The sequence below is a fragment of the Odontomachus brunneus genome, unplaced genomic scaffold (assembly GCF_010583005.1).
Source record: "Odontomachus brunneus isolate Ranch 3 - 2012 unplaced genomic scaffold, Obru_v1 Obru_scaffold_040, whole genome shotgun sequence".
Classification (NCBI taxonomy): Eukaryota; Metazoa; Arthropoda; class Insecta; order Hymenoptera; family Formicidae; genus Odontomachus; species Odontomachus brunneus.
Window position 1 is genome coordinate 98,108 of NW_022639490.1, and position 25,889 is coordinate 123,996.

General features: G+C 30.7%; 1 protein-coding gene across 3 annotated transcripts in view; it reads right to left on the reverse strand.

The window, feature by feature from the left end:
• The window catches only part of LOC116844266, a 22,538-nt gene extending 2,523 nt beyond the window's left edge, over nucleotides 1–20,015 (reverse strand). The window contains exons 1-8 of one of the 3 annotated variants that reach the window (XM_032815559.1): nucleotides 19,834–20,015; nucleotides 11,317–11,468; nucleotides 9,262–9,341; nucleotides 7,712–7,807; nucleotides 6,051–6,185; nucleotides 5,391–5,616; nucleotides 3,185–3,420; nucleotides 29–93 (exon numbers count right to left, since the gene is read on the reverse strand). In XM_032815559.1, coding sequence (XP_032671450.1) covers nucleotides 3,204–3,420; nucleotides 5,391–5,616; nucleotides 6,051–6,185; nucleotides 7,712–7,807; nucleotides 9,262–9,341; nucleotides 11,317–11,468; nucleotides 19,834–19,839 — 912 coding nt within the window. In that variant the 5' untranslated portion in view covers nucleotides 19,840–20,015 and the 3' untranslated portion in view covers nucleotides 29–93; nucleotides 3,185–3,203. Of the gene's footprint in view, nucleotides 1–28; nucleotides 94–1,105; nucleotides 3,421–5,390; nucleotides 5,617–6,050; nucleotides 6,186–7,711; nucleotides 7,808–9,261; nucleotides 9,342–11,316; nucleotides 11,469–19,833 lie in introns of those variants that run through there. The other 2 variants (XM_032815561.1, XM_032815558.1) reach the window with 2 other exon arrangements.
• Between the last annotated feature and the right edge of the window lie 5,874 nt (nucleotides 20,016–25,889).

A 25,889-nucleotide genomic window follows, 5' to 3' on the forward strand; every position in this document is an offset into this window, starting at 1 on the left:
AAAAAAAAAAAAAAAAAAAAAAAAAAATACCATATTACACAAGGTCTTAGTCATATCTTATTACATACCCATATCTTATCCATAGAACAACCACTGAAACATATATAATATCTTTGAAAAGTGGTATTTTAAATAAACTTATAGTTTTTTAACACTAACTGAGAAACATATCCTTCATAGCATAAGATCTTAAAGGGATATCTTGGGGACTTGTATCGACATTTAGAAGTCTGCGGAATATTTTTAGGATATTCTGAGGACTTATACGGACATTTAGCAATCCTCTGAATGTCTTTGGGACATCTTTTAAATCTTGTGCTATGTGGGATACTAACTTGATATAAATTAAATTGCATAGATAATTAAACTTATCTATGCAATAAATATGTACTATGTAATATATTGTTGCGTTCGCGCTTGCACTCGCGATTGCGCACGGAGGAAATGAATCAACATAATTACAAAAGAACGAGAAGCTTTACTATTTAGCGTTAACTATTTAGCGTTTACTATTTAGCGTTAACAGCGTTGTATAATCTCGATGTCAAGCATTGACATGTTTGCTTGCGTTCGCATCTCGTTGTCAACTCTCTGTCGTTTATTCTCTATCAGTTGTTGTTACTCCTCGTTGTCAACCGCGCCCCTTCGCTTTTCTATATCGAGATCATCGAAACCGATGCATCTCCGATAACGCGGGCGCAACAATATTATATACTAAGAGAGAATCTCTTTAGGTAATATGGTACTTGAAATACTCAGTATTGGGAAGTAACGCGTTACTTGTAACGTCGTTACTGGTATCGTTACTTTGTTGAGTAACGATTAGGTAACGCCGTTATTTTTTTGTGTTAGTAACGAAACGGTAATGATTTGACGGCAAATTGGCAGCAGAAACAACGCAGATCTTGTCGCGCGGCAGACTCTGCGCGGTTTTTGCTGCAAATTTGCAGCAATTGCCCGACAGCAGGTTCTGTCGTCAAAACCGTAGCTGAATGCGGACACAGATGCCTATGGTTTGATGTGGATTTTTTATCAAATTTGTTGCAAATTTGCGCGTAGTTTGTGGTCAATTTGCTTATTAATTAATAACATAAAATAATAAAAATATTTAAATATAAATATATTTCTAATAATCTTATGTCCAATTTATATTTTACCTTAGCTCCTTTCTTATAATTCTGGATTTAAACCAAGAAAAAGTAATGGAAAGTAATGAAGTAAAATATCGTTACTTTCAAGTAACGGTAACGCGTTATATTTTAAGATCAGTAACGAGTAACGGTAACGAGTTACTTTTTACCGAAAATAACGGTAACGATAATAAGTTACTTTTAAAAAGTAACTTTCCCAACACTGTGAGATATATTGTATGTACAATTGCTACTCAGACAACATAGTGTTTAAAATCGGGACATGAGACGTCTTAAATATAATCTTTAAGACGCCTTAAAGACATTTATACGTAAATTGTTTGAGACATTTTCAAGATGATCTTTAAAACGTTTTATGTCCTGATTTTAGACATTAGTTGTCTGGGTATCCCCAGTAAACATGAATAATAACGTTGCATTAACCTTTAGGCTGCCGGCATTTTTTCATTAAAAAAGTGGTTTTTTCCTAAAAAAATTTGTCTGTATAAGTAACATACATATGGTTTAAAATTTTAAGATTTGTGCAAAGGCACAAAAGTGGCATTCTCAGCAGGGAACGCATGATCAAATATAAAAATGTTTATTTTTAAAAAAATAGTGTATTATAGTGTTTTTAGTATTGCTGATACCAATTCTGAGCATAAATTTATGAAATTTTGAGTTCTAAGCGCAATATTGACAAATATAAACAAATATAAACATATAGATTCATGCAGTTTTTTTGTTTGGTTTTTTAATGTTTAATTTATGTATTTTTTTTACTTTTTTGCTTCTTTTATAATTTTTTTACTTTTATATTTTTGATTTTTTTATGTTAACTTTTTTCTGATAAATTGTGATAAAATTATTATGAATTATGATAAAATTTCTTTTAAATGATAATTTAAAAAAGGGTGTTATGCATAATGGAGTATTATAATCAGTTCATATGTTTCGGCGACGTAAATGCGAACAAGCGCGAAGCGGACACTGGGGAGACACATTGTTTAGGCTATATATATACATATATGTTTAATATATTTAGTATTTAAAATATCACTAAAAATAGTAGTATTTTAACCCAAACTCAAAAGCCACAAAAGTGGCTTTCCCGGCAGTCTAAAGGTTAATGTTATAATTTTTTTTCCACTTAATAATATAAGTACAATATAACACATTATACAAGGTATTTACGAATTCCACCGACAAATTGATAAGATGTATTCGTGGTCGATAGAGGATCAATTTTTCACCATGTTTATTTGGTAAGATTTGCCTCGCTACGGAGATATCGGGTGAGAAAGTCAGTGCAGTCATGAAACGTTCTGGTAAAAAAGACATTGGTACAGAGAGTGCAAAACAACTTTCTTGAGTATTGTTAGCAGTTACAACAAGTGTTCGAAATTTTCCATTAACTTCAATGCACAATTCAGCGGACCATTGAGCGGCGTAACCGCGGAAGAATCCAGAAACATATTGAGAATAAGAAAATAAGCGTCAAGAGCTTGCGTATCACTTGTTTGACAAGGAGCATAGCGTAATGTAAAAAACAAAAGAAGAAGAATAATAATGACTTCAGACTTGTCTTTGCGAAGCGACTGATAATAATCTTATTTCATTTTCACTGACTTTCACGTTCAATAACTCCGTAGCAAGGCAGATCTGACCAAACATAATGAAAATTTGATTCTCTATTGACCACGAATACATCCTATCAGTTTGTCGGTGGAATTCGTAAATACCCTGTATGTAACAGATACATTGTTAAGTGAGACATTATAACATTAGGTGCGTTCAGTAGAAAAAGCGCTCAGTGAGCAATCAGCGATTATTGGTTCTTACTGTTAGATCCCTAAATCTAAACCAATTACATTGACAAATTGCTCAACTGTTGTGCAACTGTTGAGTTTGTTGAACGCACCTATTAATGTAATGTTACTCTACTCTTGTTCAATGCTTAGTGGGTATGTATGAATGTTTTTTTATATTATTATGCGTATAGTAAAGACTAGTAGCACAATACAATATTGCAATGTTAGTGAATCAACACTAACCTGTAGATCAATAATTTTCTTAATTTGACACGTTCACATTCATGGTAATATTCTGATTAATCACTACAGTCTTGACTTTAGTGCCATCTTTTCTATTTCCGTTGTCATTTCTTTCATCATTAGCAGAATTAGTAGAATTAGTATCGTCAGCATTATCGTTGATTTGCATTAGGGCAGTGTTCCTAGCGTTATCCTCATGTTCCACAGTTGGTTCTGGTATCAGGATGGCTAGTTGTCTATAACATACATCGATATTTATTACCAAGTATTTTTATATAAGCACCTATATTAATCTCAAGTTTATAAACACTTTCCAGATAGACTTTCATGCTTATCATAACGTGATAACAATTATAACGTGATCAACAATCGATGATAGAAACTTTATAGTTCTTTTAATTACATTTATAAAGTAAATATAATTAAATTGTAAAAAAATTAAAATGTACTGTGTATTGAATTTATTATTAAATTTACATTATAAAATGTAAATTTTTTTGTTATATTGATGCAGCAACAAATTTACTAAAAGTTGTCAGATTTTTATATTAGATTTTTATATTATACTTAACATGACATTGTTTGGCGAAAATTTTGATCATTTCTTTCGTATCTTTATTTTGTCATTCTAGGTGACAAATATTAATACAATATGATCAGTTATCAGTTATGGACTTAACGTTACTAAATTTTTAATATATTTAATATACTTAAAGTTGCTGTAAAATTTATGTACAGTCTATTGAGATTGTTTGTCAAAAAAATTAACAAACATCATCGAATAATCAAAATAAATGAAATTTGTATTATACAGGATGTCTCACACTCTCCTCCAGGCATTTTGTGGGAACGTAGAACAGGTTGCGGTGAATATAAAAGTCCTATACCGTTTTGCAATATTCGCAATAATTATCGAGATATTAATTGTAGAAAACTTGTAAATGATCTTGCAGAATATGGTAAATGAGTTATAGTAGCGACGACTGCCGTCGTGTACTTATACTTTAGGTCAAATTGAGCAAAAAAGTCCTCTACCATTTTCCAAATAATCACATAGATTTTTAATAATTAATTAAAGAAGATTATTGCACGATTTTGCGTGATAATGCACTCACCTTCTTTAATTAATAATTAAAAATCTATGTGATTATTTGCAAAAAATGATAGAGGACTTTTTTGACAATTTGACCTAAAGTATAAGTACACGACGGCAGTCGTCGCTATTATAACTCATTTACCATATCCTGCGTGATTATTCACAAATTTTCTACAATTAATATCTCGATAATTATTGCGAATATCGCAAAACGGTATAGGACTTTTATGTTTACCTCAATCTATTCTACGTCCCCACAAAATACCCGGAGAAGAGTGTGAGACATCCTGTATAATTTAATATCGATTGGTGTATGATGGTGAAGTAGTAAGCATGAAAATTTTGGAATAACTCTGCATATGTAAATCTATTCTACAATACAGATTATTAGAGTCAAACTCTGATAATCATAAATGCGTAAGATAAATTCACTCATAATAAATGTTTTAATTAACAATATATAAATAATCGTACAAATAGATGCAAAACGTTCTGAACACTTTTTCAATCATTTTCAATTGTTAATCAAAATTACGATCGTATACAGAAACGTGTTAGTATTCATTCGAGATAAAGTTGAGATTTTATGCAAGATTAAATAAATTTGTAGAATTATTTCAACATTATTACAATTGGTAAAGGTGACTGTAGAACGTATGGTTAAATGACGTTACTCTATCACCTGCCAGATATCGAAAAGTTAGAATACTTTATGTAAATTTCTCTGACTGAGACATTGAGTCAGGCTCTAAGATTCCGAGAGTCTTGTAGTTCTCTTGCTAAAAATTCTATATTGTTGTAAAAGAATCTTTTTATACAATAGTCATTAATTTTAAAGTCCGAAACAACTATGTAGATTTAGATATATGAAACAACGTGTGTGTGACACTCAGAAGTATTCAATATTATTAAAACATCTTAATATACAATCATTAGTTTAATTATTGATTGAAAATATCTTAAAAGTGATTGAAATGTTCCGCATGCATTTCTAAGATTATTTATGTATTATTAAAATAAAGTATTTATCATTAATAAAGTTATTTTATGCACCTGCAAGCTGGTTCTAATAATATATTATATAATTAAGCAAACAAATTTATGTATTACTCATTATTCTCAGGATCGTTTCTTGCTTCTGACAAACGATTAATTCGAGATATGTTACGTTGAGCAAAGTATTGGGCGTTATTGTTGGTTTCACCCGATAAATCTGCATTTTCGACCCAATTCGGTGGCTGAAATGGAACAGCGTTTTGCGATTTATTATTAACTATAGCTGTCCCATTATTATAAAATGGCTGGCAGCATACTTCATTCCTTTCAATAGATTCGTCTGAAAATGAAAAGTTATAAATGTGTGTGTGTTTAAAGATCACATACGCATATGATCAAAGATTTATGAAGTACAAAATGTCTGAATGATAAAATGATTATAACTTCTAAAAATTTTTAGCTATTGCCAAAATTATAGAAAATTTTCAAGCGTGTGATTATAAGATGAATATAACAAAAACACGCTTTTGATCACTAATTATTATCGACTTATTCTCAAGACATTATTACATGCTCAACATTTAAACATTTAAACATCTTGTTATACTGATAACAAACTTTATATCTAAAATCGTTTAATTTGTTTTTAATAATTAAGTTGATCGAAACGAAACATTTTCTCTAACTAAAATAATATATATAAAACTTTCGTGCCATTGCAGACTAAATAAATGCACGAATCACATATGCGTACGTCAAATGAAATATACTTACTGCGTACGTCGTATGGTACTTCTGATGGTGCATTGGGTATAAAGTGATTTGAGTTTTCCTGACGAAATGCTACTTTTTGTTCATTTATTTCAGAATATTTTTTTTTGAAGACCTCACTTATATGTGCAGGGTATTCTATGAAGAGAAACATTCTCAATATTTTCACTCGTACAATTAATTTGGTGGATATTGCAAATTTTATTACACAAACGTTGAAACACTTGTCTTATTCTAATTTTATTACGTACGTTTTGACATTCAAAAAGTGATATAGTGATATCGGATATATGTATTTATTTTTATTCATTAACACGTTAACTGCTGGGTTTCAGGAACAATTCCTAAAAATGTTAAAACCATGAAAAATTAAAAATTAATCCTATCAATAGATCGCTTGTTCAGTCATCTAAATAACAATTTATTATAAATTTATTATAAACTCTAAATTTACACAAAGAGTTGTAAAATTAAACAAAAAGCATTAATAATATTGATTACTTGTTTTGTCTCAAGCATTTTAAATATGTATAACTACAAAGCAATCTATTACTATCATGAAAACAACATAGTTTGTATATGAGTCCCATATAGTGCAATTATGTGCAATGACTTATTGCAGTGCAATGATTTTATATTAAAGCAAAGTATTGGAAGTATTCGGAGCAAAGTTTGGTAAGTTGGTTTTTAAATATAAAATTGTTATTGTTGTTCGTTACTATAGAAAAAAATAGCTTGAATAAATATTTAGATAAGACGACATCTTCTTGCATAGTAATCTTTTCCAATCTTTACAATGTTTTTAGTATATGGTACATTCAATAATTTAATGAGGCAAAGGATTTCAGCAAGAATTTAACGAGATTTAAATTAACAAGAAAAAAGTTAAAATTTATTTTGTTATATCTCGACAATTAATTTTTTACCTGATTCTTTCTGCAAATCACTTATGATTATCATTCCTACAATATATACTAATGTAAAAAAAATCAGAGTGTCACTTTTTCTAAATATTTACTATAACTTGTGACAATAACGGTATTACAAGTGACATGTTATTTCCAAACCCTAATTTTTACACATTGAATAATTTATATATAAGATATTAGACAATTATAAAATTTCAAAAACAGAAGATAATTGTCTTATGGAAATTATAAATGATGCTAAACTTATATACAAACGCCTGTAATAAATAAATATGCTCTGTTGGATGAAAAAGGATTGTAACATTAAACCCAGTCTTTGCCTGATATTAGCAATAGACGTACAACAGTAAACGTGTTAATAAAAACATAATACACACACTAAATGTTCGTACACCAAACGTTTATATATGAAAATATATAATACAAAATACTTGCGCACAGTATATACTTTTCAAGTGTGCTATTTTAATTCTTCTACGCGCAAAATAATAAAAACCAATTGACATAAAATGATATACCATTATTTAAAAACAACAATCTTCATAGCACCAACTTTATACATTTACACAGAATACATTTATCACCATATGTCCTTTTATATAGTGCAACCTTTGTTAGATCAATTTATTTTTGGCACAGATTGTTAACAGCGTAATTATTGGTTACATATAAAAAAAAGTGCTCAACAAAGAAAACATGCATAAAATAATATATTAACAAGAAATTAATACTTACGTTTTTTAGTGTAGAATAAGTAGATATATATGAGACTTAATATCAAAATCAAAGCAAAAACAATGTACCATATTGTAATAATATCCCAATTGTATTCTGCAAATTATGAAAGCAATGGGTAAAGAAATATAAATGATAAAAAAATATAAATGGGTAAAGAAATATAAAGAAGAAACAATCCCATACAGCACAGAACGTTGAAAAAATCTTGATGAGATGTTGTAACATTGAAAATAGAAGTGTGAATGTTTTTTCTACATGGAATTTATGTTGATTTTTCAACACTGATTACAAGATATTGCTGCAATGTTGAATATATATTGAACAAAAAATACAATTTTTTACAACAATATTTGAGGAGCATTGAAAATTATATTATTGATATCAAGGAAAAATTTTTTATTATATAATAATAATAATAATAAAATTATTATTAAATTTTATTATATTAATATAAACGTATTACACATATTATATTACAATATACTATAATCATACATATTTTTCTTATTATTTATATGTAAAATTGAAATGTGTTTAAGTAATTTTGTGCAAACCTTGAATATTCTTTTATTTCATAATATTCTCTATTATATAGAGTTTGAGCTGTATCGATAACAAAAAAATGTATAAAAAACATTAAACTGGAAGGAATGGTCAAGTCATTTTGCAAATAATTACATAAACTTTAGAGATATTAAATAAAATAGAGAGGCGAATCAACGCGTGTATTTGCTAAGAACGTTATAATATACCGTGAACACGTAATTTATGCTTATATGTAATTTATGCTTATAAAAGTATACATTTTATAAGCATAAATTGTAAGAACATCATTGGAATTATTGGAATTACCAAAGCAGTACCACGTACTGCTCGATCGTTAGGTTAAGTAACGCAGTCAGGATGGATGATGACATATCGCTTCGGATTCGAAATTATTGAGAGAGGATTCACGAAAGTTTTAGAGTGTGTTCGACAATCTTCGGTTTCTAGCAGTTATAAGACATGAGAAAATTAGGAATTAGTATTTTTTATGAAACAATAAGAATAAATAAGACGTTGAAATGTTAAGGAAAAATCAACAATCGCGGACATTTTTACATTATATCAAGGTTTGTACAACGTTGATTCAATGTTTCTCAATGTTGCTGCAATATTGACATTATTACAATTCAATATTCTATCAACATTGATTCAACATTACTGTGCTGTATGGGAATTACTGATAAGGCGTACGTTTAAAGTGTAGTTGTGAATATTTTATAACGTTGACTCTATTAGGGCGATTTTAATTGTACTTAAACCAATCGAGCATGTAAATAATTACTTTTATATATTTATTTAAAAAAATTATATACTAAAAGAAAACGGTATAATGCACACTCGGTTGTGAAATAGTTTGAACCCTTTTTTTCTGACAAAGTTAGTATTAAATGAGTAACGACTCGCGCATATATGACTATTTTATGAGCTTCTAACTTCGTCAGAAGAAAGTGTTCAAATCGTTTCGCAAGGAAGTATACATGCACACATACAAACACACTCACCTGCGTCTATTTCTGTGTGTGGAATCGGATTTTTTTGACAAAATTGTTCAACTCCTTCCTCAAGAATTGCAGCATAAAATCTATAAAATATTAAACAAGAAAATTAACTTCATACAAAGTGGAAGCCCAGATAGCACAGAGAATTCAAAAAAAAAATTCAAAAAGAATTCAGTTATATGTCACCAATTCTGAGTTCCTTTTCAAATGTAAAAAGAATTCTTCAGAGTTCAGTTCAATGAAAAAAATTATTTTTGTATCTAAAAATGAACTCAGAATTGGTGACATACGATTGAATGCTTAGAATTCTCTGTGCTATCTAAAAGTTTATTGAACCGTTGTCCTACCCCACACAGCGGGAATGTCCCAAATATATCATAAGGATATCTTGAAGATATCACACATCCCAAATATATCTTTAGAATATCCCTATGATATATTTTGAACACCTCTGCTGTGTGAGATAATCCGTTGTTCTACAACGTCCTTAACATATCAAAGATATGATAAGAAGAGAGTTTTGTTATATCAGTCGAGATACACTCTTAGTGCACATGATTACTATTAGAATTGATAGTTATTGTCATACGATATTATTCTAATGAAATGCACATTTTGCGATCCGCAATTCAATAGACTAAATTGAAATTTTGTAGCGACACTTGTCGCTTGTTATCTAAATTATTGAATAAACATGAAAATATTATATTAATTTCTATTATATTAATTCATCTAACGAAATGAGATAATATTATTTTATTTCAATATTCATGTATAATTGTACATCTAACATTTAATAAAATTAAATGTATTATTAGTTAATAAAATTTTTTGCAAGTGTATGATATATTGTTTTTGATAATAAATGCAATTTTCATTCATAAAATGAAAATAGAAATATGGGCGAACAAGGTAAAGTTGGCTCATAATTAAGGCAGGAAACTTTTCACGGAGTCTCTGGAGTCTAATTAAGATACATATTTCATACGTGGCCTAAGCTATTGGACAATTGAACCAAGATATCAGGATAAGATGGCTCTGTTGCTGCATATTCGTATTTTGGTTATTACAAAACAGAATATACAATTCATAGAGTTGCATTAATATATAAGAAGATTGCCTCTATCATGTTTATAGAGTCAGTCATAACAACTAGTTGCCTGAGAAGTTGAAACTTTGAAATACTAAAATATAGGACATTTAACTCTGATCTCTCTTATATATCATACTCCAAAATGCTTTTCTGTGGTGTCAAAAAGCTCGTTCGAGCCTTTTATTATCGCTTTTACGTTATTGACATATATGGAATTTGTTTTAAAATTTTTTCTAATTTATCATCTGCTTCTTCTTTCTGATATACCAAAATGAATGACAAACTTGAAAAATATGGATAAAATTCAAGTTCTCATATGTTTCCATGTCCAACAACGCAATGAACAATTCTATTAGCTCGAGTTTTTGCCACAAAATATCCTACCTTCATGACAGTCATTTCGACAAGACAATATGCCAAGTAAAGACGATGTTTTAAAAATAAGCGCACTTCTAAAGTCCAGTTCCACAACTTCCAGTTAATTTAACTGGCTGGTTATTCCATTGGACTTGACTAATCGCATTTGACATTAAGAAGAGTTAATCAGAATTAACCAATCACTATTGGGACTTAATCTGTAGTAATATTAAACAGATGTTGTGGAACTTGGCCTAAATGTTGCATCTTGAATGTTGTATATATCGACAAAATTATAATTTCTTTAATGTGCTGCATATGAAAAACTCATATTAAATCGCTTTCAAAGAGGATTTCCTCTTTCAAAGGATTTCCTTTTTCAAAGAGGAAATCCTCTTACAGGGATACAACTATTACATACAGCACGTAACACGCGGTTAAGTATATACTTTGGGAAGGTTATTGATAAGCAGATTTCGCAATGAGGTGTGCAAGCTGGCTATCAGTGTCGTTTATATACTATGACAGATATGAAAATCGATATGATGTAGTGAAGAATACGCGACTTATTACACGAAAAGACGAAAATAATGTAGGGACTTTCTTACCCTTTCAAGCAAGGTCCACACTGAGAACCGTCGCGTGCAGGAACTGCAGCTTCTTGACGGTTGAATGCTATACATCGGGTAAAATTGACACAAGAAGAAGAGTCATAGCAGTATTGTCCATTAGGACAATCGTAATCCATTTTACATGAGATCTGCAACATATCCAGAAGCATTATTTTAGCTTTTGATGAAGAAGAATCAAAACAAATTATTTATCGGTCAGATGCAAACAAATATTTAGCGAAATGTATTATAAATAATGCAATACTATATTATTTTAGCACAATCAGTTACCTATGAAGTAAAAAAATTATCACATTAATTGTACTCCATATTTGTTTAGTCTAAATTCTAATATATATTCTAATATTCAATTTATCATAATCAAATAAATTTTATATTCCAAATACATATTTATATTTTATATACATATACATCTGTAATTTATTGTAATATTATCTAAAATATTCCTTGTCTTTATACGACACAAAATTATAAATAAAATTCTGTCCAGAATTAAACTCTGAATACAGTAAATGAAAGAAGGCCAAACGTAGATCCTAACAATGTTTGCTGTTATTACGGAAAATTTATATGGCGTATAGTGGGAACAAATAAAATTTCATATTTCAAGATAGGCTGCCATCTCGAAATTTAAACCCATATTGATGCTGTTTTTATAGAAGCTAATGGAACTTATAATAACTTTTGTCAAACCAAATTTTTGTTTCTTTTACTTCCCTTCTAAATCAGACATAAAAAGTTATATTTAAAGAAAAATTTTTTTCAATCAAACAATTCCGATAAATATGGAAGCTAAAGACTTGTTACTTCAAGAACAATAATAAAAAAATTGATAACATAATAGTAATAATTTAGTTTTATTTAATTCAGTAGTTTTTACAAAAATTAGGCATTATTTCAATTAATCTTGTTTGTTAAATTAAGGTAAAGTGAGTCTGTGCCAGTTTGAATAACTTTTTTCAAATCTATAATCAGAGTTTATATATTTAATTACAATATCTCAATATCTGTATGTCTGATGTTAAATTAGATGATATGGAATAAGTTATCTACTATTTTCAGTTACTGATAAAAAAAATTTCTAGATCTAATTTAGAAAAAAAAGCAGAAAACAGAAATTTAACTCGACAAATTGTGTTAAATTTCATTAAAAACTTTCATCAAAGAAGCTTTCAAAAACTTAGCTTTCATTAAAGAGAAGTGAAATATGAAACTTCATTCGATCTCACTATGCTGCGTCCTGATAATGATAGATGAATCATATACCTGAAGTTAACACATCGCTTGTCACAAAGATATCTGATATCTGATGAAGCTACCGTGCTAATCTTTCTAAAGCCAAAATAACAATAAGTAATTTTTCGTGCATTTTAAATAAAACCATTACACATAATGTAACCAAAAAATCGCGAAATTTTACTATGAAAAAGTTGATAGAAAGTAAGGAAAATATTCATGACTTTTTTTTATAGAATAGTTTTTGAAATAATAGTTTCTTGCGCAAGAAAGTTTGGACTAAGAGGTATATTCTATAACTTTTAACGACATCGTTATGTATTATTGTGCAGATTTTTTGTATTATGAAATAACTGCGCAGCGATACATAACGACATCATTAAACGTTATAGAATAGGCCCCTATCCTCTTCTTCTTCTCTCCCAATTATGGATTTTGGTTTAAATGAATAAACTACTTAAAAATCCAGAAGCAATCGTGATACAAATGATTCGCTATTTTGCTAATATTTATTATTTATTGATTATTTTTATCTTATCTCCAGTGCCTTAGCTTGCCAGTGTGACAAAATAATATTTTTGAGATGTTATAATGTTTTGATATGTTATAAAAGCATAAGAGCTATAAGAATATTATCAAGTCATATTTAAAGCATTTGTCCGATCATCGTCAATAGGGGACGTACATGTGTATATAAAGAAAAAAACAAATGTATTCTTTTTTTTCCTATAATTTATGATGGTATAGTAAAAAAGGTTGTTTCACGTAATTTTTTTATTTTACTAAAAAGCTTTACTACTTTGTTCATATATATACGTACTTTCATGTTTATTGTATATATATACATATATGCATGTATTTTATGTATTTAATTTATTTAAACAAATTAATAAAGCTATTTAGTAATATTAAAATATTACATGAAAAAAATATTTCTTTATTAAACGATTGAATTATATAAAAAGTCAAATAATTGTACTTCTCAAATCAAATGTTAGCTTGTTCTTACCACATTTCAATAGACGAAAAGTCGACGAATATCTTTGAATCGACACGATGTCTTTGAAATTAAGTGTATTAAATATAAAAAAAATTTTGCTCCGTGCGATAAGACTGCGACCTTGACAGAAAAGCGTCACCGTCATGTCGCTTTGCTATTTTTTGCATTATACATGTCGTCTCTCAGCACAAGTTAGTAACTGCTACGCAATCATTGACGCATCACACACACACACACACACACACACACACACACACACACACACACACAAACAACACACACACACACACAACGCTTGTATCGCCGTTTTCTTACCAACCCTTGCCTACGTGACGGAGATAAAGTCTGGTTTTTACGCTGAAAAAATGCGGACACAAGAAAATATTGTTATTGTTCATATCAATTTGATATCTTGAAACGTAATAATGTTACATTATTACGTGTAAAAATACAAAGTTAATTATTCCTTGCCCACACTCGCCGTTTTTAAAAAGATAGTGCAAAGGAAACTTAAATAAATAAATATAAAATCGGAAAGTTTACCGTGACAAATTTGTTTGTAGTACCGAGTCAGATTAAATTATTGCTACAGTTAATTGATAACGTTGGTTATTATTGTGTGCTCATTTTTCAACATATTTTCCTTATTAAACGTGTGTTAACTGCTACTCATCGTACGATTAATGTTTATATGCTATTTTCTAAACAAACGGACAAAAATGTTAATGTACGCACGGCATGAAAGCGAGGAGACAAACAACTAGTCTTCGTAAAAGTCATTTACGTTCAGGATAAAACATCAAGTACATTACGTTGCTCAATTATTCGCGAACTTAACCGCTCCATATAGGCGTGATTTTCAGAAAACGTCCGTAAAAAAAGAAATCGGGATTTTTATTAATAAATAATTAATAGATTTATAAACAAAACTAATGTTTATATAAAATTTAAGTTTACTTTTACGAGAAATAATATATTTTTTCCTCAGATTTGTTATGAATGAAATAACATATGAAAAATATATTCAATGCTTCAATATTAGTAACGCAACAATTATCAAAAATCTACTCGTCCTTTTTAACCTATATCTCGCGATAACGTGTGGTATACTTTCTTGCGGCTGATGCATGCAACGCGATAAACTGTACCTCAAGCATCGCCTCTACGATAATAGCTATCGTGAGTATTTAATTTCATACATAATTATATATAAGTTATATATAAATCTTATCTTAATAATCGTAAACTTCTTGATGTATACGGAAAAAACAATTTCATTAGTGCAGCCGAATATTCCGGTTGCTCAAGGATCAGACGAAAACTCGACTATAGGAACAAAGAAATTCCTTTATGAGGCTTCTGTATATATATATATAATCAATTGTTCTCAGTTGCCTCAACTGAGTTCTAATATCGTTGAATGTTCGACGAATATTTTCGGTTGCGACAACAGGAATATTAGTTTTTATAACAGAGATATATCGCTTCTGATCATCTAATTATCAGTTAGTTCCTATTCGGTTGCATCAACTGAGATTTTTTTGCATATAAAATAAATTATTCGTAAGATTATTTTAAAGCTTTACAGCGTAAAGCTTTACAGAAATCAACAAGTAGTCGTAAATATTGGGCAATTGTTGTAAGATTTGTTCTTGCTAAAAGCGTAAAACGTGGATTTGAACTATACACATATCCTTGGTACATTTTTCAGTTCTAGTTTAGGTATTTCTTAGTCGAACGCATTATATTTGTATTTGTGCATCACGACTGAACACTTTGACGGCCAAATTTACTTTGGAAAAATTGTTGACTGTCGCTGTGTGACAGATTTTAAAAGTTCGCTTAAATAATATCTGAAGAAAAACATTATACATAAATCTTATCTTTATGTATAACGATATAAACTTGAAACACTTAATTTTATACAGCTAAGATAAATGTCCCAGTAATTGAACATATCCCAATGATTGGAATATTAATAATACATACGTATTTAATATTTCTAAAAAAGTCTTTGAAATTTTATATTAAAAAATATTTCTTTAAACTTTATATTAAAAAATATTTCTTTAAACTTTATATTAAAAAATATTTCTTTAAACAATTTGTAATATTACTTAATGAGCATTTAATCATTGAGTCTGTATTATTTGGTAATTAGGTAATTCATTTTTCAGTTCAATTATTGGTATAATCGGCATTATCTAGTATGCCATTAAAATTATAATTAATATTTATGGATTATTTTATTTCCTATTATTTTTTATCGTTGACAAACCAAAGTTTTATATAAACGTTAGTTCTATTAGTAATTCTATTAATTGTTTATTAATAAAAATATACTAAAGAAATTGATTGTGCTTTCTTATTAGTTCAATTATTGGGGCATTTATCTTATAATATTATAAGTTTGAACTGTTATCATCGAAAACATTTCGATAATATCTACTGACAAAATGAAATCATGTGTGATGAATGAAATCATGTGACAGCATTCGTCAAAGTGTTAAGAGCTACAATAAAAGTTAAACAAATGTTTAACACTTTGACTGCAGACCTTACTCCATGAAAATATATTCTTGGTACAGGAATTACTTTTTTTACAATTAATTATTTATAGCATTATAATGACGTAAGAAAAAATTGTTAGAATATTTTGTATGATACGTCCGTAGTCAATGTGTCAAAAGTATGAAAGATTAATAACATATAATAACTCACACAGCAAAGGTGTCCAAAATATATCATAGAGACATTCTGATATATTTGGGATATATGAAATCTTCAAGATATCCCTGATGTATGATGTATTTGGGACATTTCTGCTATGTGGATAAACTCAATATCAAATTGCAATAAAAAAGTAGTTTGGATAGTTTTTTTAATTTTCTTAATCAACAAACATGACGCGATTATCCAGACACGATTTAATCTAAAATTGCATAAACTGGAGATATTACGAGTCTCTATACATAACTGATAACGAAAAACGTTCATTCAAGCGGTATGTACGCTGTGCGTGTGCCGTGTGGATGTTTGTAGAATAACAAATTCATTATCTCCCCTTGTTGATGATTTAATACATCGTGACGAAATAAATAACGATATTAATCTTAAAATCGAACGACCCTTGATCGTGTCGCTTTACACGCCTACAGGATATATTTCGCGCCGTCGGTATGCGTGCACGCATTATCTCGATGCGATTCCCCAGCTGTTCGCCCGGCCGAGATTCTCCCTCAGTGAACGAAAAGAGCAAGGCAACAGGTGGATGACTCATAACGTGTCGCGCGAGCCGCCATCTTGTAGTGATCGGAGTCCGACGAGCCGAGAGAGCTGCTATCGTTTCACGGATTTTCGTTTACGATTGCAAGCTCCTCGATTCATCGAGAGAGACGTCCGATGCCTCGAAGACGTCGAAATGACGCGATACGACGTCAGTTATCTCGGACGCGTAATACTACGTTCGCTACACATCCGTCGGTGATAACCGAAAATCACTGCGCGTGTAATCGCGAGTGACGCATTATTTGTTTTGAGGTCAAGATCAGATGTTTTCTCTGCTCCCTTTCACGTTTTTCCGCAAAAATCTACCGAATCTCTCCGAAAATTTTCTCGCCGCGAATCACTTTGATACAGAAAGAGATGATGAAATAATTCACAGAAGTTACAAAATGGCGCGCTGCCAACCTCGCACACACCGTTCGTTCCTTCCATCTTGAAAAGTATTTCCTTGCTGAATTTTAGAAAGCACTTTGTTTCATTGCTACCCGTCGAAGCACGGCAAAAAAATTTACTTACGCAGAATAAAAAATCACGATGACGTGTCAAAGTGATGTGAGAAAATTATTTAAAAAAATCATTTTCATTTACGATGCGATCAGTTTTTTCCGTCATTATAATTCCCTGTTCTACTCAAGTAAGGTAAATGTCCCAATGATTAAACTAATAAGAAAGCACAATCAGTTTTGTATTTTCATTTATGAATAATTAATGAAATTGTTAACAAAACTAACGTTTATAGAAAACTTTTGTTTGTCAGCAATCGAAAAATAATATGGAAATAAAATAATAAATAACAATTATAATTATGTTTTATAAAATTCAATCATTACATGTTTAATAACTGGGACATTTACTTTACATATTTTCACGCGAACATCTTTGTATTATTTATAAAAACTACATTATAGAATTGTAAATTTGTAGAATCATGCGTTTATTTTTGTGAATTTAAATCGTGGTAAAACCATTTCGCACAATTTTCAATACTCACGAAACACACTTGTTAGGCATAATTCACAAATTGCTTGATTCCGCCCCCTGCCCTTCCTCCTTTCTCGCTGTAGTCTTTTCTTTCATTAACTTAATTAAATAGAAAATTAATGATCAAAGTCTCACCAAACGAGTTTTATATGAAGTTGATACAATGATGACTCACCTCTCTACATTTTAACACCGTCGAGTTCGCTTCAATTTTTGCGAAACCGCTTTATAGTACAGAAATTATTATTTCGAGTCGGAAAAGAGTCCTGAACGAAATCGTTCCTAAGAATTCTTTTGTACATATGCAACCATTATTATTTATGTAACAAGTAGGATTATAATTTAAAAGAAGAAAAAAAAACGATCAGTACAAGATTAATTAATTTTTATTATTAGCACAATATTTAACTTAAGAATAATTCGACCTGCTTAACGACGAGCTTGAGCAACAAGTGACATGCGCATGAGACGCGAACCACCAACGGTGGATGACTCATCGACGTTCAAACCGAATATTCCGTTAAATATTATAGACAAATGCTACGAATTCCTGACTTTTACAGATCTCACACAGGCATCTTTTATTAGCCATAAACCACAATATCAACACATGTAACGTCATTGTTCCGAAAGATGCGTGGGTGTAGTTTAAATGTATGCGATATAATAGATAAATCTCTCTCTTTCTCCCTCACTCAAGCTCCCATTATGTAATACGATTACTTGGACCTGTCGTTAATCGAGTTTGATGTAAGAGTAACGCATTCTCTCTTGATTTATTACACTGTATATTGACGTATCGTCAACTGCAGCGCAAATTCTTTCACAGTCCACAAAGAACTCTCGCACTTATTCACATTTCATACTTAACACTAGATTTACGGAACAATTTGACAGATATTCGAAGAAATAGGTATACGACATAGAGATTTTCAAAATTAGAAGTCTGAAGAATAAATGAATAATTTGGATAATCGTATCATCCCACTAATAAAAATCAACAAAAATTGCTAGGAAATAATAATAATAGTTTCTGTACTTTTGCTCGTAAAATCCGAAACTCGTCAAATTAACGGGTCCCGTAAATCTAGTATTAAAAGAATAAGTGATTTTAAAGGAATTTTAGAGAGAGAGAGGGAGGGAGAAAGGAGAGACTTAAATTTAATAAACAAAGGAATCTCAAAAGAATTTTAAAGATTTAAACTTATTAAAGGATCTTAAAGGAATTTTAAAGGCTTTCAATTTAAGGAGCAATTTTCGGTTTAAAGAGGAACATTAATTTTTGATAATTTTGCAAAACATTCGAAGAAAAAATAAAATATAAGAGATAAATGATTATTATATAAATAACAGCAATATAAAATACTCCTGTTTCAAGTAATCACATAAAAGAAAAACCGATCGAGTAACAGGTGAATCGTCATTAGCGCTTGAATGTGACGCATATACGGTTTCATGCAGTGCTCGTAGAAAGCTCCGGAAAGCTCCAGAAACTTCTCTCTCGCACGTTTCTTCGTTCGCCACTCTGCCGCATCACAGCGCTTTGCATTCACTTTGCGACAGATACAACAGAGACCGGTGCTGTCAGTGCTACGATGTATTCACAGTTCCCGATTCTCCCCTGTCGTCGCCACCAAGCAATTTATCAGGTCGACTGACGCGATTTCGTTTCTACCTTCACGAGAACGCATGGGGGGTCGCGATCGCCGAGGGGATAGCGCGATGACACTTGACGAAGCACGTGTGCTCGCACCTGTACGGCTTGGTAACCTGCGAAGCCTGCTTTGTTGTTAACTTGAGTGGAGACTCAAGTGGATCAAGGAAAAAGAATCTATCTATGTTTTGAACAGATCTTTATGTTCGCGATCGAGCTATCGAATTCACTACGCGACGCGAGCGACGTGACGCAACATGACATGACATGCACAGACCTGTCCGTGCCCTTTTCACAAAGATAGTCTTTCCCTCCGTTGCTCTTATCAAGTACTTACTGCCATTTTTGTTTTCCACGGACAAAACTACGTCCCTCATTAAAATCGAATAATTCCAGTGGCTGCGTTATTTATGCAATCGGAGGGTCCGAACAATTCTTGTCAGAGCGCTGTTGGTGTTGTATCGACGACAGGTTCCAGTTAAGTCTTCACCCGAGCAGGTTTCACTACTGAATGATACGGAGAAGAGCGGGTAACTCTCCTCGTGAGCAACGGTGAGCAGGTTCGTGCACGTTCGCAAGGTTCGTGGACATTCGTGACCGGCGTCGCCTGATTGGCTGAACGCTAAGTAGTAGGGGACGTAGGTTATACATAGACTCGTCTGCTGCAACTTCAAGTCGTTCGGCACGTAAAGATTGAAGAATTGCTTCTTGCATCATATATATAATTCAGTGATGTGAAATATTTTTCGGAGTTTGAAAAATTCACTACAAAAAATATGAATATGAAGAAACAAACGAACAGAGATGTTCGGTTCTTTCTTTCTGCTTTCTCTCTTTTACTTATATCTTTTTAATAAATTAAGTTCTGGCAGCGAAGAAGAGAGATGGAGAGACAAGGAAAAAACGAAAAGTCAAAATACTATATTCAATTTAATTGTAACATAGAGTATTTGTAAGGGTGAAGGTCGATAATTCTACAACGTTGCTGCTTTGCAAATAGGATTATCTTAGACCTTATTTGACCTTGATTGATAAGATATTGATTTTTCTGTAATGTGAAAGTAATATAACTTTTTTCGTTCAATTTTAACAGGGAATATTTAGAAGACTTTCCGAGATAAAAGTGGAAGCGTTAATTTTTCAACGTCTAAGTGATATTTTTGCTGCTCTGCAGATAAGATTATCTTGAATCGGATTTGATAAAATAATTTGTCCATAATTTCGGAACAATAAAGCAATAATGACAAGACGTAGTCTAAAAATAAAACGCCTAAAGTAAGTTCTATGTATTCGATCACCTAAAAAAAAATTCTATTAGCGGAATCCACTTAATTCTAAAGGATTCTCCACTTATATACGACCTCAAGAAGATACTCTAATATCTAGAGGAATATCCTATAACCATCTCTGACACACTAATTTAAAAATTGCAATCCTCTTAATGCCAGACGAATTTCCTAAAATCTAACCTAAGAATCTGAATCTAAATCAACCTGACTGTAAGATATTGTTCAGAGAAAACTTATTCTCCAATGCGGGAGAATATTATTCATCCAAATCGAAGGAGGGGAGAGCGAAACTACTAGGTGGCGGCGGAAAAATACTGTTTGCATTCGGGACTTATGTTTTGTTCCAGAGAGAGAAAAATATCAAAAGTACGGTTTGCTACAATGGAATTCGAACCCGGGTTTTTCGCTCGCTGGACAACCGCTCTAATCCACTCTCGGTTTACTACTATACTCCTTTCAGAAAGTGTTTTACTTTAGGGTACACAATGATGAATTCATTGCATTGTGTAGAATTTTCTCAAAATCGTGCAATAACTACAGAAAAGCTTCTCAACGATTTGCTGCGTTACTGCCTCGTCGCGTCACGGATACAGAAACAGTAAACGAGCAAACAAATGCACATCTCCAAAGCATCGTATCTCCTTTCAATGAATGCGTGCCGCTAATATTTTCCATATCCTCTTCTTTTAAGAGGATATTCGGATTCCTATTGCACAATTTCTTATTGAGAAGAATTTACTCTTGATTATAGTTTTACGCGTCCTCTCTTTAAAACAGGGTCTACAACAGAAGTCGTAGAGTTGTAAATCGTAGAAATTGACCAATCATAGTCAGGTACGAAAAGAATAATCGATCGCAATTGGTCAATGTCAAGGACTTACGACTTCTATTTATAGATGAATACTGACGTGTTAAGCCTATTCTACAATGGGTAAGCGTAATCGTGAACGTAAGAGTCAACCAAACCGAATGTTTTATTCACTGATTGCTTTACTCTGATTGGTTGTCGTAATCACTTACAACCACTTACATCCACATTCACGCAATTGTAGAATGGGCTTTAAAGAGAAGAAAAATATATCAGCCATCACTACATTCATTATCTTCTAAATTTCTATATTTACCCATTCATTATCACTTCATATAAGATTTTACTTAGAGGAGACGCTTAGAGGAATTTTCCGCTTACAAATAGAATTTTTTTTTTTAGTGGTTTATTAGAATATTTAACTAATAACACTAAGAAATTAATAATGATTGCTATAATTATTAATTTAAATAATAATAATAAAATAAAAATATTTTATAATTTTTAATTTAAATAATAATAATAATGTAAAAATAAAATTTTATTAATAAACGTTTTTATTATATATATATATATATATATAATAAATATTATTTAAAATTCTAATTTCTTCCTGACTCTCTCACTCTCTTTTTCTCGCTCAAATTTTATTATACTCTTTAAAGTCTTTTCTCTTGCTTTCTCTCGTTCTTTTTCAAAAGTTGTACTAATGTTGATTTGATTGCAATGTATATGTGTATATATTATAATACTATATTTTTTATTATAATATTATATTATATTTTTATTATATTATATATTATATTATATATTATATATAATATTTTATATATTTTATTTTGTTTACATTCTTATTATATTTTTCATTATAATATTATATTATATTTTTTATATCAAGGATATATTTTATTAATAATATTAATCACAGCGCTGAGGAAGGTTCGAAAAAGATAATCGAGAAAAAAATATATCAGCCATCACTACATTCATTATCGTACCTTCTAAATTTCTATATTTACCCATTCATTATCACAAATTTTTGTATCTCTCTCTCGTGATTTCTTATCTCTCGATCGTGATTTCAATTAAAATATCGTTGAAAATAAAAATTATTTAAAAGTGAAATACTCAGAAGAGTCGAAAAAGAGCGAGAGAAAGAAATTAGAGAAAGAATGAGAAATAGCGACACAACATAAAAGAAAAAGTGAGAGTAAAAGTTGCGAGCGGGAGATGTCGAGGAAACAAGGAAGAGCAACAATAGAAACTCCTGTAGGAGTTCAGGGTGAACAGTAGGTATAGAAACTCGCAGGTAATTCGCAAGTAAAAAGAGAACTTCATTAACTTAAGTCAGCCTCGCTTTGCATTTGGTGCGAGACACTACCGTGTCTCTTAATAGAAAAAATTATAGAATACGAAAGAATTATAGCGAAACAAAAAAAAAAAATTAAGTACATAAATAGAACGGATTTCGAACCGAATTCGCAAAATTTGTATCATCAAAACATTTTTAATTTTGCATTTATTTTTGTCGAAACAACGATTCTTTTTGGTCTTTATCAGTCTTTCTCGCTTCTTCTCGTTTCTTTGCTCTTTCTCGGCTTTCTCTCTCGGCTACACTTGATCTTTTTCGGTTATTCTCGACTTTCACTTTCTTCGATTCCTCTCGGTTTCTATCGGTCTTTCTCGGTTATTCTCGGTAGAGAATAGCGACTCCTTTAAAACTCCTTCACACCCTCTAATCCAGACAGTACAAAATCTTCAAAGAATGTTCTAGAATGTTCTTAGAATGTATGAATGTTCTTAGAACCTCCTTAGAACATTCTTTGAAGATTTGTGCTGTATGGGTAAGTGACGACTCGACATATAATAAGATATACAGTGACGTGCAAAAGTTTTGATCCACATAGTTTGTATATGACAAACTTTCAATAATTAAATACCTTATTTTTTTAATAATATTTTATTACAAAGTGCAAAGGTATGGTGTTATATAGTTTTACATCTATAACTAAAGAAAACGATAACAAAACGTGTTATAAACATTTCTTTAAACTTAATACTTCGTAGTCATGTCTTTAGAGACAATCACTGTAATATAACAGTGAGGCATCGATGAGGCGATTAAATTAAAAATCCGATCTTATAATGAATTTTGCCATTAAGTTGAAAATCTTGCCATAATGAGCTTTATTTGACTGTTTCTTATTTCTTGTGCGTTACTTTAAGTTCTTGCCATAAATGCTCGATAGAGTTCAAGTCTAAAGATTGCGATGGCTGATAAAATATTTAGACTTTTTAGCGAAAAGAAATTCTTTTATTAGTTTTTATGAATGCTTGGGGTCGTTACCTTGTTGAAAAATCGAATCGCGTGGTATATTTTGAGTTGCATATGGTAACATATGATAGCTGTGCCAATACCTAAAAAAAAGTATTCTACGTACAAAGTGAATTTTCCTCTAATCTCATGTTCTAAAAGAAATATCTTACAGAAAGCATATTCATCTTTCATTAAAGAGAACCACTCGTCGTACATTTATGAGATATTATTCTAATTGTGTTCCTCTATATCAAGAGGAATATGTTAATTTGAAGCACAATGCCGTCTTACGTGCAGTACGAGAGACGCGAAGAACTGTTGTTTCGTGTTGTCGTACTGTCGTATTCCCTTATAGAAATATCATACTAAGAATCATTGGTAATTACTTATTACCCAGTATTTTTAATACTGAAAATAAGTAATTATCAATGATTCTTAGTATGATATTTCTATAAGGGTTGTCGTACTGCGTACTGTTGTATACGATTGAAACCAAGCGCCACGCTTAGAGCTTCCACCGTTAATTCACTGTCGACGTTTCAATCAAATCGACGTTGAAATAGTTAAACCGACGTCAGTTTGATATTATTTTGACGTTAATCAACGAGTCAGTTTTCACTGGGTATATAGATGTCACAAACATGAAGTCTTAAATAGCTCAGTGGGAAGAGCGGTTGCCTAATAAGCGGAATAACCTGGATTCGTCGATCCCAGCCGAGTCTGATATTTTTCATCTCATATGGCATTAAAAGTGAACATCTACAGATACACACAAGCACCCCGGTCAAAGTTTTCTGATCTTTCGTCTGGATGTGATAAAATTTAAGTCCGAAGAAATATTTTTTAGTTGAAGTAATATATAAGAAAAAATTTAGATTAAGAACAAATAGATTTGCACTGTACATTCGATATGAAATTCTTCTATCTTTAAGAATTATGTTTAAGATTATTTTTTCTCTTGATTTCAAAGCAATCTTCTTGAGGTCATATATAAGGATAAAATCCTCTAAGATTTAGAGAATTCCACTTCTATTAAAATTATTTTTTTTTTAGGTGAATATATCCCGATAGAAAAAATCGAAAAAATCGATATCGTTTGTCAAGTTTATGTAATAAATACTGCAATTCTAGACAAAATCGTAAAACTCGTAACTTGTTCTCGTAAGATTCGTAAAAACTTATGAGTAGATCTGCAATTCTATGCGAATTCTTATGTTATATGATAACTGGTAAATATCTACGATTTCTCGTAAATCTTACGACTAACTAGAAGTTGTCAATAAAGTTATTTGTGAATTTTACCAACATTACGATTGATTTGTAAGGTACGATTTTATGACATATTTTACTCATATATTTGCTTAGAATTGCAGCATAAAGCACAAAAATTAATACATTTTGTTTATATATGTGTGTTCTTTAGCGTTTATCGTATGATAAATATACAGGGTGTCCCAGATCACCTTCACAATCTCTCGTGAGGACGTAGAGCGGATTGAGATAAATACAACAGTCTCATACTGTTTTTCGATATTTGCAATAATAGTCGAGATATTAATTAACCTGTCCGAGCCCGGGAGCTAACCGTATTTGCACAGTTGCAAAAGCTGCAACGTCACTCACTATTTTACACTATTGGGAAAAAAATATTATCTTCACGAGGTCTTGTTTATAGTGCCACTGGCGAAAATGCGTCTTTGTGTATATTGTTTGGTTGTGTGTAGTCACTACAAAGCGTTTGTCGGTGCGCTAGCAGATATCGAAGTTTGAGATAGAAAATCATTTTTTAAGGAAATTTTTTTACTGTTAAGTAAATATAATAAATACAAATACATAAATATACATAAATAAATATATAAATACAATAAAATTAGTTTGAATCGCCTAAAACCTAATTTTAGGTTTTTGGCGATTCAAACTAATTTTATTGTATTTATATATTTATTTATGTATATTTATGTATTTGTATTTATTATATT